The 16,011-nt window shown below is 42.6% G+C and overlaps 1 protein-coding gene across 10 annotated transcripts in view; it reads left to right on the forward strand.

Annotated features, from left to right (window-relative positions):
* Positions 1–1,606: 1,606 nt before the first annotated feature.
* ca14 (carbonic anhydrase XIV) overlaps positions 1,607–16,011 on the forward strand; it is a 14,528-nt gene continuing 123 nt past the window's right edge. The window contains exons 1-8 of one of the 10 annotated variants that reach the window (XM_081697023.1): positions 1,607–3,896; positions 4,426–4,531; positions 7,035–7,231; positions 7,705–7,848; positions 12,825–12,951; positions 14,118–14,141; positions 14,288–14,372; positions 15,733–16,011. The exon at positions 15,733–16,011 is cut by the window's right edge and continues 123 nt beyond it. In XM_081697023.1, the coding sequence (XP_081553149.1) occupies positions 7,190–7,231; positions 7,705–7,848; positions 12,825–12,951; positions 14,118–14,141; positions 14,288–14,372; positions 15,733–15,832 (522 nt within the window). In that variant the 5' untranslated portion in view covers positions 1,607–3,896; positions 4,426–4,531; positions 7,035–7,189 and the 3' untranslated portion in view covers positions 15,833–16,011. Of the gene's footprint in view, positions 3,897–4,425; positions 4,532–5,138; positions 7,232–7,699; positions 7,849–11,390; positions 11,487–11,895; positions 11,963–12,824; positions 12,952–14,117; positions 14,146–14,287; positions 14,373–15,732 lie in introns of those variants that run through there. The other 9 variants (XM_081697024.1, XM_081697025.1, XR_014117094.1 and 6 more) reach the window with 9 other exon arrangements.

Genomic DNA, 16,011 nt, shown 5'->3' on the forward strand with positions numbered 1-16,011 from the left:
AGTGATATTTCTACGTGTAGTGAGTGGTGACATTTACAATTATATTCAATAAAACAGTATTACAGCGGACACTGACTCTGGTGACGCTTACTCAAATTTCAAAGCGTGGTTGGTTTCTAAACGTTACACATTGTCTTGTACTGTACTACTCTTGTATACATAATTCACATATACTCATCCCTGTGTTGCCCTTTATTCAGTGTCATGCACTATGTTTACGTTAATATTTTTTTTAAAGTTTGCTAAAAAAAGGTTTGCGTTTAAAAAAAAAAAAAAAAAGTTTGCGCTGATTTGCGTTGAAGACACCGCATTCCTGTTTACAAAATACCCAAAACCAGATTAATGAATACAGTAGCCTGTAACTAAAAAATTATGTTTTAGGCAACTTTACACAAGCTAGTTTTGCCGTTCTTGAAAGAATATCTCTACTATGTAAAAAGAAACAATCTTTACAAAATGTAGCCTCTCAGAACTAATAAAGAATGTAATTTAAATGTATGTTAATTGTCATTGTGTGCCTGTCAGTTGATGAAAGCAGGTATGTGATTCTTTTCTCTTAAACAATGAGGACAAGCAATACTCTCTTGTGGTCCTTATTATATGTGGTCCTGACTTATTTACCATAGTCAGTGGCAGTAGCCAACCTCTCAGGCAGTTTACTGGATACAGCAGCAGTGTTGATGTGGCTCCAGACTTAACCCCCATCCTGTATTCTCTCTTAATGCTTTTCTGGGCCTGCAGGTCTTTCTCGGTGTCTCTCTCTCTCTCTTTCTGTCTCCCTGTCGCTCTCTCTTCCTCGCTCTCTCTCTCTTTCTCTTTTTCTTTCTCTCCCCGTGTCTATTGCTCTCTCCCTCCATTGCTCTCTCTCTCTTCCCCCTCTCTATATTCCTCTTTATTCTTTGCGATTGCATGATCCCCTCCTGAGCCCCCTTCAATCAAGCTTTCAACCCCTGACCCCTACCCCCTCCACACACAAAAACGCAATCCATTGAGTCATACACATTTTTCATGGGGTAACACTAAGTGTTTTTTTTCCCCTCAAACTTCACACTCCTCATCCATTGCTCTCTCTCTCTCTCTCTCTCTCTCCCTCTCTCTCCCTCTCCCCCCCCTCTCTCTCTCTCTCTCTCTCTCTCTCTCACTTTCTCTCTCTCTCTCTCTCTCTCTCTCTCTTTCTCTCTATCTCTCTCCCTCTCTCACTTTCTCTCTCTCTCTCCCCCCCCCCTCTCTCTCTCTCTCTCTCACTTTCTCTCTCTCTCGCTCTCTCTCTCTTTCTCTCTATCTCTCTCCCTCTCTCTCACTTTCTCTCTCTCTCTCTCTCTCTCTCTGTCTCCCTCTCTCTCTCTCACTTTCTCTCTCTCTCTCTCTCTTTCTCTCTCTCTCTCCCTCTCTCTCTCTCTCTCGCTCTCTCTCTCTTTCTATCTCTCACTCCCTCTCTCTCTCACTTTCTCTCTCTCTCTCTCTCCCTCTCTCTCTCTCTCTCTCTCTCTCTCTCTCTCTCTCTCTCTCTCTCTCTCTCTCTCTCTCTGCGCTGCTCTGTTTTCTCTCTTGGGTGACTCACCCTCCAGCTCATTTTGCAGCCTGGCTCTACGCGATCGCCCGTGCTCCTACCGCAGCTCCTATCTCCTCAGCTCCTCTGTACTAGTGCCCCCCGGTTTGAGCGAGACCACGTTTGCATGTGTGCGTATCTGGATGAGCGAGAATGCATGGACCCAGCTTGGCTAACCACGACAGCCTCTCTCCTGCTCTGGCTGTACGTGGGGCCCACTGGAGCCGGAAAGGATGGATGCTGTTGCACTGGTGATAGTAGTGAAGGTACTCGCTGGATTTGGGGTCTGCTAGAGCTTTTCAAATAATTATTATTATCAAAGCTTCATTTTTAAAAAGAAAAAACCTTTTCCACTTTTTTTTTTTCAGTCAGTGGATGGACATATACAGGTAGCAGTCTTCTTTTTTTGCTCTCTATCATCCATAAGTCATTGCTATTGTATTTTACTTTTGAAGAGTACTCATTTGGACATCTCCAATTTCATCAATGCAACTTCTAGGTCTAATTTAAAAAAAATACTCTGGACTCCCATACGTTTTTCTTCTAAAGCAACCCAGCACCCAAAATGTTTTAGTTTCAAAAATAAGTAAAATGTTTGTCATTATAAGATTTCTATTAATGAAAAAGATCACCTTTTGACTGTTCAAAGAATGGAACTCAAAATGTTTGCATGTTTCAGAGTCACTGTAACATTGAGCGGTAAGGAGGCAGACGCATGTGTGGATAAGAGCGAGATTTATTAAGGGCAAATCTAGAGTCATAGTCGTTGGAATAGTCTAGAGTCGGAGAACCTACACTGAGAGTCCGGGAATACATGATTAACTAAATGAAAGAAAACACATGATGACAAATGGGCTAGGAATAACATAGAGGCTTCGATTCACACCCAGAGGCTGTGATTCACACAGTGGCTAGGAATAACATGCAGGCTAGGAATCACGAAGGCATGGATTCACACACAGAGGCTTCGATTCACACACAGAGGCTGTGATTCACACAGTGGCTAGGAATAACATGCAGGCTAGGAATCACGAAGGCATGGATTCACACACAGAGGCTTCGATTCACACACAGAGGCTGTGATTCACACAGTGGCTAGGAATAACATGCAGGCTAGGAATCACGAAGGCATGGATTCACACCCAGAGGCTGTGATTCACACAGTGGCTAGGAATAACATGCAGGCTAGGAATCACGAAGGCATGGATTCACACACGGAGGCTGTGATTCACACAGTGGCTAGGAATAACATGCAGGCTAGGAATCACGAAGGCATGGATTCACACACAGAGGCTTCGATTCACACCCAGAGGCTGTGATTCACACAGTGGCTAGGAATAACATGCAGGCTAGGAATCACGAAGGCATGGATTCACACCCAGAGGCTGTGATTCACACAGTGGCTAGGAATAACATGCAGGCTAGGAATCACGAAGGCATGGATTCACACACAGAGGCTTCGATTCACACCCAGAGGCTGTGATTCACACAGTGGCTAGGAATAACATGCAGGCTAGGAATCACGAAGGCATGGATTCACACACAGAGGCTTCGATTCACACCCAGAGGCTGTGATTCACACAGTGGCTAGGAATAACATGCAGGCTAGGAATCACGAAGGCATGGATTCACACACGGAGGCTGTGATTCACACAGTGGCTAGGAATAACATGCAGGCTAGGAATCACGAAGGCATGGATTCACACACGGAGGCTGGGCTAAACAGACAGGGTTTAAATACATGTACTAATAAGAATTTAACAAGACACAGATGCTGCAAATGAGGGGCAGAAAAAACGAAACATGGAAGCAAAACAAATACACAAGACAGAGTAACCATGACAACAAGGACGCGAAGAGACATGATAATCCCCCCCACAAAGCGTGCCGCACTGAGGCGCGCAAAAAAAACCCAAGAAAAACAGGACTAAGAAGATACTGGCAGGAACAGAACGGGCAAGACAAGGAGTAGAATCAGGAGCAAAAACAGAAGCAGGAAGGACACAGACAGGCAAAGGACAGAGGAGCAGAAGAGACAGAAGACACAGAAACTGGAGACTCAACAGGAACAGACGCGAGAACGGACACACGGATGGGCACGTGGACAGAAACCAAAGGAGACACAGGAACCGGAATGAGCACAGAAACAGGCACAGGGACAGGCAACACAACAGGGGCAAAAACAAGACCAGACATAGGAGCAGGCAACATAGCAGACACGGGAGGCCCACGGGAAACAGGACGCACAGGCCGGCACGAGACAGGTGGGAACCAAGGGGTCAGAGGCAGCAGGAGACACAGATGGGGGCAGGATTGGGCATGGAACATGAAGCCTGTGGGTCAGGAGGTAGGTCTGAGGGCGTGGAGGTGACTGGCGAAGGGTACAGGGGGTCCGGGGGCACGGGTACGATGTTCAGCGTCGGGTCATGGAGGCCCGGGGGCGCCGTTATGGCGTTCAGCAGAGGGCCCGGGGGCCCCGGGGCATGGGGACAGGCTGAGTGGCATCCACTATGCTGGGAACAATAACTGGCAGGTCGGCGTCCTTCACGCTAGGAATAACATGCAGGCTAGGAATCACAAAGGCATGTATTAACACACAGAGACTTCGATTCACACACGCAGGCTGGGATAAACAACAGCCAGCCAAGCAAACGGGGAACGAGACAGGGTTTAAATACACATATGAATAAGAAATTAACAAGACACAGGCGCTACAAATGAAGGGTGGAGAAAACGAAACACGAAAGCAAAACAAATACATGAGACAGAGTAACCATGACAATGAGGACGCTAGGAGGGGCCAAACGTGACAGTCACACACAAACATCCAATTGTCCATAATGATAATGAACATCTGTATGTTTTACCAAACGCAGGTTCTACTGCCACATGGATGTCACATGGATGCTGAAGATTTGTGACATTTCAAGAAATCAGAAAAACTGAAGACGTTTTATCACATCAGTCTCTCTAGGTCTGCAGGTAGACCTTGCTGAAATTTGCTATTTTCACTAAACTGCATGTGTGTGTATTTTCAGTACATAGCGCTTGCTACACTCACTACACTACATGTGTGCATTTTCAGCAAGTAGCATTTGATACATTCACTGCATGGCGTGTGTGCGTCTTCTGCTTTTGTGCCATTGGATTGTTTTTTAATAGCTCTGTGGAGCGCCAGGGGCCGTTATTGTTGATGGTGCTTTTCATGGAATTACAGTGAATGAATTTCAGTGCCGAATTTCAGTGTATATGTCCCTTTGTCATCTCTGTCGGGCCCTGTTACTTCCACACGATCTCTTTGCCATCAGAGAGAGAGAGAGAGAGAGAGAGAGAGAGAGAGAGAGAGAGAGAGAGAGACTTAACAGAGAGAGAAGCAAACAGTAAGATAGTGTGAAGTAAAAAAAAAAGGGGGGGAGAAAGATATAAAAAGTGTATAAGAAAGTGTGCAGAGAATGAGGGAAATCGCTAGCAATAGGTCAGGCTGTATAGCAGAGAGAGAGAGAGAGAGAGAGAGAGAGAGAGAGAGAGAGAGAGAGAGAGAGAGAGAGAGAGAGAGAGAGAGAGAGAGATGGACATGGCGAGGAAGAAAAGGAGACTGCTCCACTTTGGCATGCGCTCATTGTCTCCTGCAGATAAACGCTAGCATGTACAAGCAGCAACACCGCCCCCTTCAGTGCGCCAGACGTACTGCAGGTGTGCAGTGCCGCCTTGCATCGTTGGCCAGCACCACGGTAGCCCTCTGCGTGTGCCATATGGAAACCAGTGGTGCAGTCACTCCTAACCTGGAATATTTGCTGCCACGTGCCAATCATGTGAGGCTCGGTATGAATGGACATCTAGAGCAGTTTGATTATCTCTAGCAAACAACTCTTTCAGCTCAACTTAGTTGGTATTTTAGAAACCAACACTCAGTTGAACTCGACTCCAAACTGGAATTACTTAGCCAATGGGTCTTTAATACGCAGTGTAATTCTTTTATATGTTAATATTTAAGATTTAATATTTGATCATTCACTCAAGGTACAGACATATTCACAAGAAATGTGTTTGGTGAGGACTGTATTTAGTCTTTATCTCATGTTCCCTAAGTCATGAAAGACAGTACATTTGTTTACTTGCATTGTTTAAGAATGATGGCCATAATCAGTTCTATGGGGCTAACCTAATTAAACTGTTTCATTGGAGATAGAAGCTTTAATCAATCATTGTTCTGTTTAATAGACTGTTTAGAAACAAAGATCGTTGGGACCATAAAGGTTTTACATGAAAATAATCATGGTTGTGGGCATCTGTGTCTATGCATGCATGCATGCATGTGTGGTTGTGTCTGTGCCAACGTGTGTGTGCGTATGTGTGTGTGCGTGCATGTGTGCATGCATGTGTGTGTGTTTGTGTGTGTGTGTGTGAGCGCGCATGTGTGTGTGTGTGTGTGTGCATGTGTGGTTGTGTGCATGTGCGCGTGTGTGTTTGTGTGCGTGCGCGCCTATGTTTGTGTGTGTGCGTGTGTGTGTGTGTTTGTGTGTGTGTGTGTGTGTGTGTTTGTGTGTGTGTAATTTGGTGTTGTGTTTTTTGTCCGTATTTGGGACAGCCTGCTAGAGGTGGTCTGGGAGAGCCAAGGAATATGTGTCCCACTGTTGTCATGGTGATCGCCTTGGTAACGGCAGAGCTGTTTTACCAAGTTTTTCTCCCCTTCATTGTATGCTTGTGTGCTTGTGTGTGTGTACAGGGGGTAATATGTTGCCTTTATGTATGAAGAATGCCTTTGCTGCCATGCTGAAAGGACCCACACACACACACATACACACACACACACGCACACACACACACACACACACACACACACACACACACACACACACACACACTGCATATTGCTACACAAGTTGACTTTGGGAAGTAACATTTTCTGAAGATGTTGTATGGTGAAGTTCTTTTTTACTGTGCACCACATACAAAAGCATGAATGACAATTAAAGGCTATTTTCCCTGTAGACACAGTTTCAACCTAATTTAATGTTCATGTCTAGGCTTAAGAGAACACGGCACAGCTAATACTGTGATTGGCAACTGTTAAAAACCTTTTAAAATGTATTTCTTATCATTTGTTGAACTCTTGTAGCCTCTTGTAACCACTCATCTTTTTCATTATATAGTTCCTCTGCTGGTAAATAAATGTATATGAACAAGACTTAATATCTGTTTGTGTGTAAGGCTTAATGTTGGTGTGTGTGTGTGTGTTTGTGTGTGTTTGTGTGTTGGTGTGTGTGCTATGAAAAAGCACACGTATCCACACACACACACACACACACACACACACACACACACTCAACGACATTAAGCCTTACACACAAAATCTTAATTTACTTTCTGCTATTTCAACTGCTTTTATTTTTATTTTATTTTTACAGTGTATGCACATGTACCCACAAATTCTCTCTCTCTCTCTCACACACACACACACGTACATTCCCACATGCTCTGGAAGGTTTTGTGCTTCCCCAGAACAAGGCGGGCAGCTGGAATGGCCAGAGCTGTTTCCAGAGTGCGGGGGATTGGCGCAGTCGCCCATAGACGTGGTCACTTCCCAGACACGGCACGAGCCATTGCTGCCCCCACTCCGGCTGGTTTGGCACAACAGGGATGTCTACGAGCCTTTCACTCTCTCCAACAATGGCCATACGGGTACTCCTTTCCATATGTCACTCGTGTACACACACACACACACACACACACACACACACACACACACACACACACACACACACACACATCAGAGCTCATGGCTGATACTCTTTTCCTTATATCACCATTCAGATCCACCTGCACACAGACACACACCATATCACTCTCAGACACCTCAAACACACACAGACCCACTTGCACAGAACTCCTGGCTGGTATTCCATGTTTTGAGACTGCAGTAGATCTCTGCATGCACGTGTCATAACATCTGTGTGTTTTTGACATAGTGGGTGTTGTGTTCAGTGAAGAATAGCTCAGGCTGTATTTGTTTAAGTTGAACACATCATAATCCAAAAAGAATCTCCAGGAGAATGGTAACATTTAACATGCCAGAACTCACTCTTTCTCTCTCTCTCTCTCTCTCTCTCTCTCCCCCTCTCTCTCCTTCTGGATTGCTGTCTCTCTCAGTGAAGATGGCATTGCCAAGCAGGATGGGTGTTGCTGGGTTGCCATGGCAATTCAGTGCCTTCCAGCTCCACCTACACTGGGGGAATGGAGCCATGGACATGGCTACTGGAAGTGAACACACCATTGATGGACAAAGTGCCTGTGCAGAGGTGTGTGCGTGTGTGTGTATGGGTGTGCGTGTGTGTGTGTGTGTCATAATTAGAGAGCCATAATAATAAATAGAGCCAGAAAGAAACACAGGCATGAGGGCAACCTGGAACATCAGCACTCCACCACTCTCAGTCACTTCAGAGGTGAAGTGACAGCATCATAACATTCCAGTTTACCATAACCCACAATGCCCATGGACCACCAGATTTACACCTTTACCGAATATGGGAAGTAGTTAATGAAATGCCTGACTGTACCGATTTTCAGTCTAGCCTTAAATATTGAGACTGTGTCTGAGTCTCCAACATTTACAGGAAAATTATTCCATAGTGTGGGAGATTTATAGGAAAAGGCTCTGCCCCCTGTGGTAGAATTTCTTACTTTTGGTACTAGTAGAGAACCTGCACCTTTTGATCTAAGCAGACATGGTGGGTCATAATGCACTAGGAGTTCTCTAAGGTACTGTTAGGCAAAACCATTCAGTGCTTTTAGGTCATTAGAAGCATTTTATAACCAATATGAAATTTTACTGGGACCCAAAGTAACATAGCTAAGATAGGATTAATGTGATCAAAATTTGCAGTTCTAGTAAGAACTCTGGCTGCTGTATTTTGAACTAGCTGGAGCTTGTTTAGGCACTTAATGGTATAGCCAGATAGTAAGGCATTACAGCAGTCCAATCTTGAGGTGATGTATGAACTACCTTTTCTGCATCATGTGGGGAGAATGTTCAAGGAGGAGTTAATTCAGTTTAGTAAAGGTTCAATTACTTCAGGTAGGATTTCCTTAAGAGTGTGGACAGTGAATCTAAAAGCAAGTGGATGATTTGAGCATGAAATCAGAGATGTAAGTTCAGTCTCTTGGATAAGTGTAAAGGATTCTATACTTTTTAGGTTTGGTTGTTCTGATCTCTAAGTCATTGGCTGATGTCTCTTAATTTTCTCATTGGTGTGAGTTTTATTCCTAGTTAGATGTGCAATTGTACTAAATGGAAATCTAGGATTAGTTTTATTTTATATTAGGGTCGGTAGGTAAGATGTTTGAGTGGTAATAAGTGCCTTTCTGTACTTGAGAAGGCTCTCCTTCCATGCAAGCTGGAGGACAACAAGTTTAGTGTGGCACCATTTACGTTCTGTCTTTTGAGTGTTCTGTTTTGAATTGTAAATGTGGTCATTATACCAAGGTACTAATTTTTTGTCCCTAATTTTTTTATTCTTAAGTGGAGAAACATCATTGATGTGAATACTGCTTCTAAGCATTCAGTTGTTTGCTCAAGTTCCGCAGAGTTTGAGGGTATCCCAGTTACAAATGATAAGTCTGGGAGATTCGCAATAAATCTAGATTCATTGGCTGATGTGATCATGCATCTGGTGTGATAGTGAGGCGAGGTACTCATATGTGGCTCATATGTAGTTCAAATGAAATGAGGGAATGAGCCGAGATGGTATCAGACTGGAGTAGTATGACTATGTCTACATCGTATGTCAGTACTAAATCAAGCGTATGTCCACCAGAGTGTGTGGTTCTCTTATACATTCGGTGAAACCAACCGATTCTAATATAGAACTAAAGGCCAATCGCAGAGGGTCTTGGGCACTATCAGAGTGAATACTGAAATTGGCAACAATAATGGCTCTTTCTACTAGAGTGACTAGATTAGAGAGGAAATCTGCAATGTCGTTAATAAATTCTGAATAGGGTCCCGGTGGCCTGTAGATGCCAATCAGTGGAAGAGGCTGGGTGGGCTTCTTTTCACTGGCTATATTGTTTATGCTAGTAAAAATAATTTCAAAGGAGGGTTATAGGGTTTGGGGTAGAGGTTTAGCAACTAACATCCACAATTTGGCTATAGGCCTTGTTCCAAGCAAGAAGAATATATTTTAGTTGGAAAATTGTTACAATATGTACATAAAAGACTATGATACAGTTTATCCATTAATGTACCCAAAGAATGGAATAACAAAAGTCCTCATCCTATCAATTTAATAAAAAAAAAATGACATAAAGCGATTTCAAAAGATAAGAGATCAAATTTAATGAAATCCTGGTGCCAAGGGACAGTGATCTGTGAATCACTAAGAAAGCTCAGTCAGTAGATGATAAAACTTGGGTCAGGACCAGAGCATGTGAGTTAGATCTTTTGTGTCTACCGAACTCCAGTCACAGATGGGGTCTGTTCTGTGGGTGTATTTGGTCAATCTTGCCTCACACAGATGTAGAAGAAGCATGCCAACATCAAAAAAGCGCTTGAAGTATTAAAATACTAAATTGCATTTAGGTATGAAAAGTAATAATTACCTGTTTTAACTAGGGGATGTGCCATGCACAGAGTTTAAGAGCTCACCTAAACAATGAGGGTAATATAGTTAACATACTGATGTCAGAGGGAGGTATATGTCTTTAGAAAGATGGTTGGGAAAATCCTCACAATCCTTAAAAGTGTAAAAATCTATGTGAGGTGAACACTCCTTCATTGTCCTCGAAGTGCTAAGGGAATCTATACAGCAGGTTTGCGCAAGGGCCCTGGATCTCTATTGGCCCCTCCCTCTTACTTACATGGCGTTTACTAGAGGTTGATGGCGTGGGTCTAAACTGTTTGTATGACTGTGTTTTTACACATCTTTTTTAGATAGTGATCTATGACCGTAGGCTGCATGAGTAGCGGAGTACTGCAAGCTGGAAATGAAACGATTTTTGTTATGTTTCTTATTAGTGAGTATAAAGTCCGTCCATCCATGTTTTTCTCATTTGGATTTAGCCTTCAACTTCATAGCCCCTTAAGTCAGGGATCGGCACTTCCTGTTGCCATTTAATTGCAGAATTTAGCTTTAAAGTGCATAAGCTGGCAGTTTTAGCTGGGACCACTGGGAGCACTGGGAGCACTGGGAGCACAGGTCTTTTTGGAGACTGGTTTGCTTTATTGGGGTTTGGAGGGAAACCTGAACAAGAGGCAGAGGTGTAAGCCTGCAGGCAAACCCCAATTCCTGTCCATCTGGCCTGATTCAGCTGGGCCAAAAAAAAAAACCAGGGAAAAAGAAACATGGAGACCTGTTCCATATGACCCCCACTTCATACCCCTCATCCTGCTTTAACTGACCCCCACCTTCTCCCCCTACACCCATCCACCCCACCCTACCTTAGTTATTGCTGGACAGAATAGATGTTGTCCAATGGATAGTTATTCAGATTCACTGAGCTGGGTTTTTAATGGATTAGACAGGAGAGAAGGCTTCCTCTGGCACTGCTTTCTAAACTTGTTACACACACACACGCACACACACACACACACACACACACACACACACACACAATTATTGAATGCATGCAACAACAGCAATACAGTCCTGTAAGGCTGTTTTTGCTAACAATAATATTTTGTTGTTACAAGTCTTTTTTTTTTTACATTAATTTAAATTTTACTGAACTAGAAACAACTAGTGGATTTTTCTACCATGTGTCATGTTTTTAATCTCTCTCTCTCTCTCTCTCTCTCTCTCTCTCTCTCTCTCTCTCTCTCTCTCTCTCTCTCTCTCTCTCTAAGCTCCATGTAGTGCACTATAACTCAGAGCTGTATGCTAATGTGTCTGAAGCTAAATCCCAGGAAAACGGCCTGGCTGTTCTAGGAGTGCTTATACAGGTGCATTCTACTGACTTATAAACATACACACAGCTTTGTGTTTACAGCTATTCCCAGAACAGACCACGGTAAAATGTGTCACATATATGTTAGAACATGTTAGAAGTGCAACTTGAATGCATGGTGAAAATGCTTTTTAACTCGGTCAGGACAGTATTTTTGATGAGCAGTATATTTTCTAGATCACCTTTTGAGCTTTTTAAATCTTTCTTTTGTTATCAGTGTACAATAAAGTTTTAAGCTATACAGCAGGTCCGGTTGAAATGCTTATACCAGAATGCACTGTGTGTGAACTTAAAAGCTACTGCGCTTTAATCCTCTAATTTCCAGTTCTGACTCGTCCTCACTCTGCCAGTTATTACCAGTGTTTATTGTTTCCTCTTGCTCCTCAACCCTCTCACTTTGCCAGTCAGGTGAGGAGATCAATCAGGCGTATAATAATATCCTTCACCACCTGGCCTACGTCAGGCATGCAGGTATGTTTGTGTCTGTGTGTGTGTGTGTGTGTTGATATATGCATGTATGACTGTATTATTGTATTATTGTGAGTTACAATAATTACACTGAATTAAAACCTAGCTTTTAGAGTGCCTAACAGAAACATTTTTCCTGGCTGCTACATTAAAAAAGTGAATATATTTTTAATACTCTTCTGCTTCATGCAAATGTCATAGAACAGTTTTTCCTGCCCAGGCTCTGAAGAACACCAGGTGCTGTTTGATGCTATGATTTTCGCTGCTCTAATGCATTCGGAAACTATGAATTAGCCGATGAGTTGTGTCAGGCATGCGACAGCAATGGGAACACTGCATTGGGGTACTTGAGCAGCTGCAGATACTGTAGCTGAGTTTCTCAGCATCTGATCTACAGTAGGTCCATGTTTCTCAGCATCTGGTTCTCTGCAGCTCAGAGTTTCTCAGCATCTGATCTACAGTAGGTCCATGTTTCTCAGCATCTGGTTCTCTGCAGCTCAGAGTTTCTCAGCATCTGATCTACTGTAGCCCTGTGTTTCTCAGCATCTGATCTACGGTAGCTTCATGTTTCTCAGCATCTGATCTACTGTAGCTGAGTTTTTCAGCATTTGATATAGTGTAAGTTCGGGTTTCTCAGCATCCGAGCTACTGTATGGCTGTGTTTCTGAGCATCCGATCTACTGTGACTCTGTGTTTCCCAGCATCCTATCTTCTCCTTAGGCCCCACGACACAGTCCAAGGTTTTCACTCTATATCAGCTCTCAACATTGATGTCACTACCCTTTTTTTGTTTTAATGCAGTGCAGTCCTCTCCTCTCCTCCTTTACATTCGCCTTCTCCTCCTCTCCTCTCCTCTCTTCTCCAGCTGCTGATGATGGAGATGTTGGTGTACTCCAGCAAGGCGGGTGAGATGGAGCCCACGATGCTCCAGAACAATTATCGCTCCACGCAGCCACTCAACCACAGGGTTGTGCTCTCCTCCTTCATCACTGGTACACGGGTGGGGGAGCAGACGGAGGCAGGGGGCGAACGGTGGGTGGGGGGGTTAACAGGGTGTGGGGGGATTGACGGCACAGCCGGTGCTTTGTGTGCACAATGGCTGATTAGTTCAGATTGAAAATCTCACTCAACACAGAGGTCATTGTTATTATGGCCGGTGGGGGTGGAAGGGAAGTGCTGTGAACATCAAGTGAGAAAAAGGACAGAAAACACCTTAGGAATGTTGGAGATTGTTTGCACTAAAGTACTCATGCCACCCCCATCAAAGAGAACACTTGTTAGCGCTTTGTGTTTCTCTTAGGCATGCCCACATATACGCGCGTGCACACACACACACACACACACACACACACACACAAGCCTGCACACAGTCATACATGCTCACATGCACACAAACACAAAATCTAGACCCTCTCTGTTGAAAACAAGTGCATAATATTAAAACATCTAATGTGTCAGTTACTGTAACTTCAAGGCTGCAGAGTCGAGCACAGGTTGATAAAACACTAAGTATTTAATAATGTAGAAAGCTTACAGTTTATGGGCAGAAGGATAATCCAAAAACTAAGCAAGGGTCTGAACACAGGTAGACAGTTAAAAATAGCAACCAAAACACAAGGGCAGAATAAAAAAGCAAAAACCAAAAAACAGGTTAAAGTAAGACACGGGAGTCCAACAACAAGAACAATAAGCAGACTGACTAATGCAATGGTTGACAAACAAGACCTTGTGAAGAATGGGGATTATAAATGGATAACCCAGAGCAGGGGATGCTATCATTAGCTCCAGGAGTCCTGGAACTAATGACAGGGTTGTTGAGAGTGGTTAGTGGTGTTGTGGTTCTGGGAAATGGAGTTCTGACCTGACCTGACATTCACCTGACGGTCACCTCATTTTATAAAACTTCATCATCTCTAAAATGCAAATGATATTTTATTCTGTTAATGCATTTTGGATAAAAACGTTAGTTCAGACTGTTTTTAACTGCTTACTCATCAGAGTCACGATATTTTAACAGGAAATAAAAATGTCCACATCTCGTCATAGAAGAGAAAATGTTTTGAAATCATTTCAACTTTTCATGACTTTCATGCCTTTATTAACATGTATGAGGTATTTATGTTAATAAATAATATTCCTTCTGTTTTTTTCTAATTAGGGTCAGTGAAAAGGTACACAGCTGGTAAGTTTGTCAGTTTTGATATTCATTTTTCATTGTGGATATCAGTTTTAAAAAATGTTTTAGATTTATATTCAATTTTATGTAATTTTTTGGAATTAGAGCAAATATATTATTTCTCTCTCTTTCGCTTTGTGTCTCTCTCTGAGGTAAAATCTCTGCCATCGTAATGGGCTCTGTTTATGGATGTGTTGGTCTGGCTGTAATCATCTGCTTCATTGTGAAAACAGTGCGGTAAGAAACTGCTAAGTGTTTATTTTCCATCAGAAGCTCATTAACAGTGCTGGAACTAACTTAATCAATTTTAGGTATTTTCATTATGTACTCAGTTTGACATCATCATTTGCATCGCTAACATGTTGAGAGAGAGTTCTTATTCACATCAAGACTCCCAAATCTCCAACTATCAGGATTTCTAGCTTTCTGGTATATTCAGCCTCACACTATCTTCAAACACATAATCACACTCGAAATGCCATTTTACTTTGCTAATGTGTCTAGTGGGTACATAAGATATGAAGTGTATATTCAGTCAGAATAACAAGGAATAATTAAAGGCATACTGTATGATTTTTGAAACTGTGATGTTTACACTGCTTTCTTATTTTCCTACATTTCTTTCTAATTCACTATATATGAATACTTTGGAAAGTAAAAAAGTACTGCGTATATATATACTAACAGTACTAACATGAACCATGGTGCTTGTATGTATTAGGCATAAGCACTGCCTAAATAACATGGCCTAATAATGTTAAATATACAACAGAGTGATTAGATGTTTAGCAGATCATATATGTTATGCCCAAATGCCTTTGTATTTCGTTTGTCTGTGATCATGTTTGTTCATGATTGGTTTTCCATTGGTCACTTGATTGCGTCTCTTGGTCACACAGCAGCTTGACATCAAGCTGGTATGTCTTGCCCAACGTCTGGCTGAATATAACTGACCTGAAGTAGGCAATTCACTTTAGGCACTCCCCAGCCCTCCCTTAAATGGCTGAGTGCCCCACCTCCCCACCACACACACACACACACACACACACACACACACACACACACACACAGAGAAATATTTTATAAATTTTTAGATTTTAAAGTTTTGTGCTTAAATAATGAACATCCCTTCAGGGTTCAGCGACTTTCAAACAGAAGCTGTAACTGGAATACATTCTGAATATATTTTAAAAACCAAACAAACAAAAAAGCTGCTTCAGTGGAAAAATTGGCAAATTGTTCCAAAACACTAAGTTGCTAAACGCTAAGAAATAGCATATCATGACTGACCAATTTTCTTGGTTTTGTTAGGTTCTTGGTTTCCACAGTAAACAATACAACAATTTTGCACACAGGTCCTTGAGTAGTTTAGCATTCTGGATGCATTTACTCCAACATGTACACTCATTTTCTTTCTCTTTTGTTTACCGTGCAGTCTGAATAACCACGCCAACATAGCAATGACTCAGGCTCCTCTCTAGCAGGACCAGGAGTGAAAATAAAAGCAGAAAAGGCTCAAGAAGGCTACTAATAATTAAAAATCTTTGGTCATTTTGCCAACCTTATTTTTAATAACTTGTTTTGGTTTCCACTACAGAACTAAGGATACGACAAAGGACCTTATACAAGATGTAGCTCTAAACACTACACCTGATCCTGGAACAAAAGAAGAGACCATGCCTCAGTCAGAACCTTAACCTTTCACCCCTCAACCTGAATTTGATGTTTTATGTGTGAGTGCATAAGACAAACTCTTTACCTGCCACACACCCCACCTCTCTTCTACCCAATTTCTTCTCCTTAATTGCAATTTTGCAGCTGAAGACTTGTAAGTCTCTGTGTTGTAGAGACTCTGCCTTGACGTTATTGTTGTGTC

This window comes from Electrophorus electricus, chromosome 14, assembly GCF_041902795.1.
Source record: "Electrophorus electricus isolate QZ-2024a chromosome 14, ASM4190279v1, whole genome shotgun sequence".
Lineage (NCBI taxonomy): Eukaryota > Metazoa > Chordata > Actinopteri > Gymnotiformes > Gymnotidae > Electrophorus > Electrophorus electricus.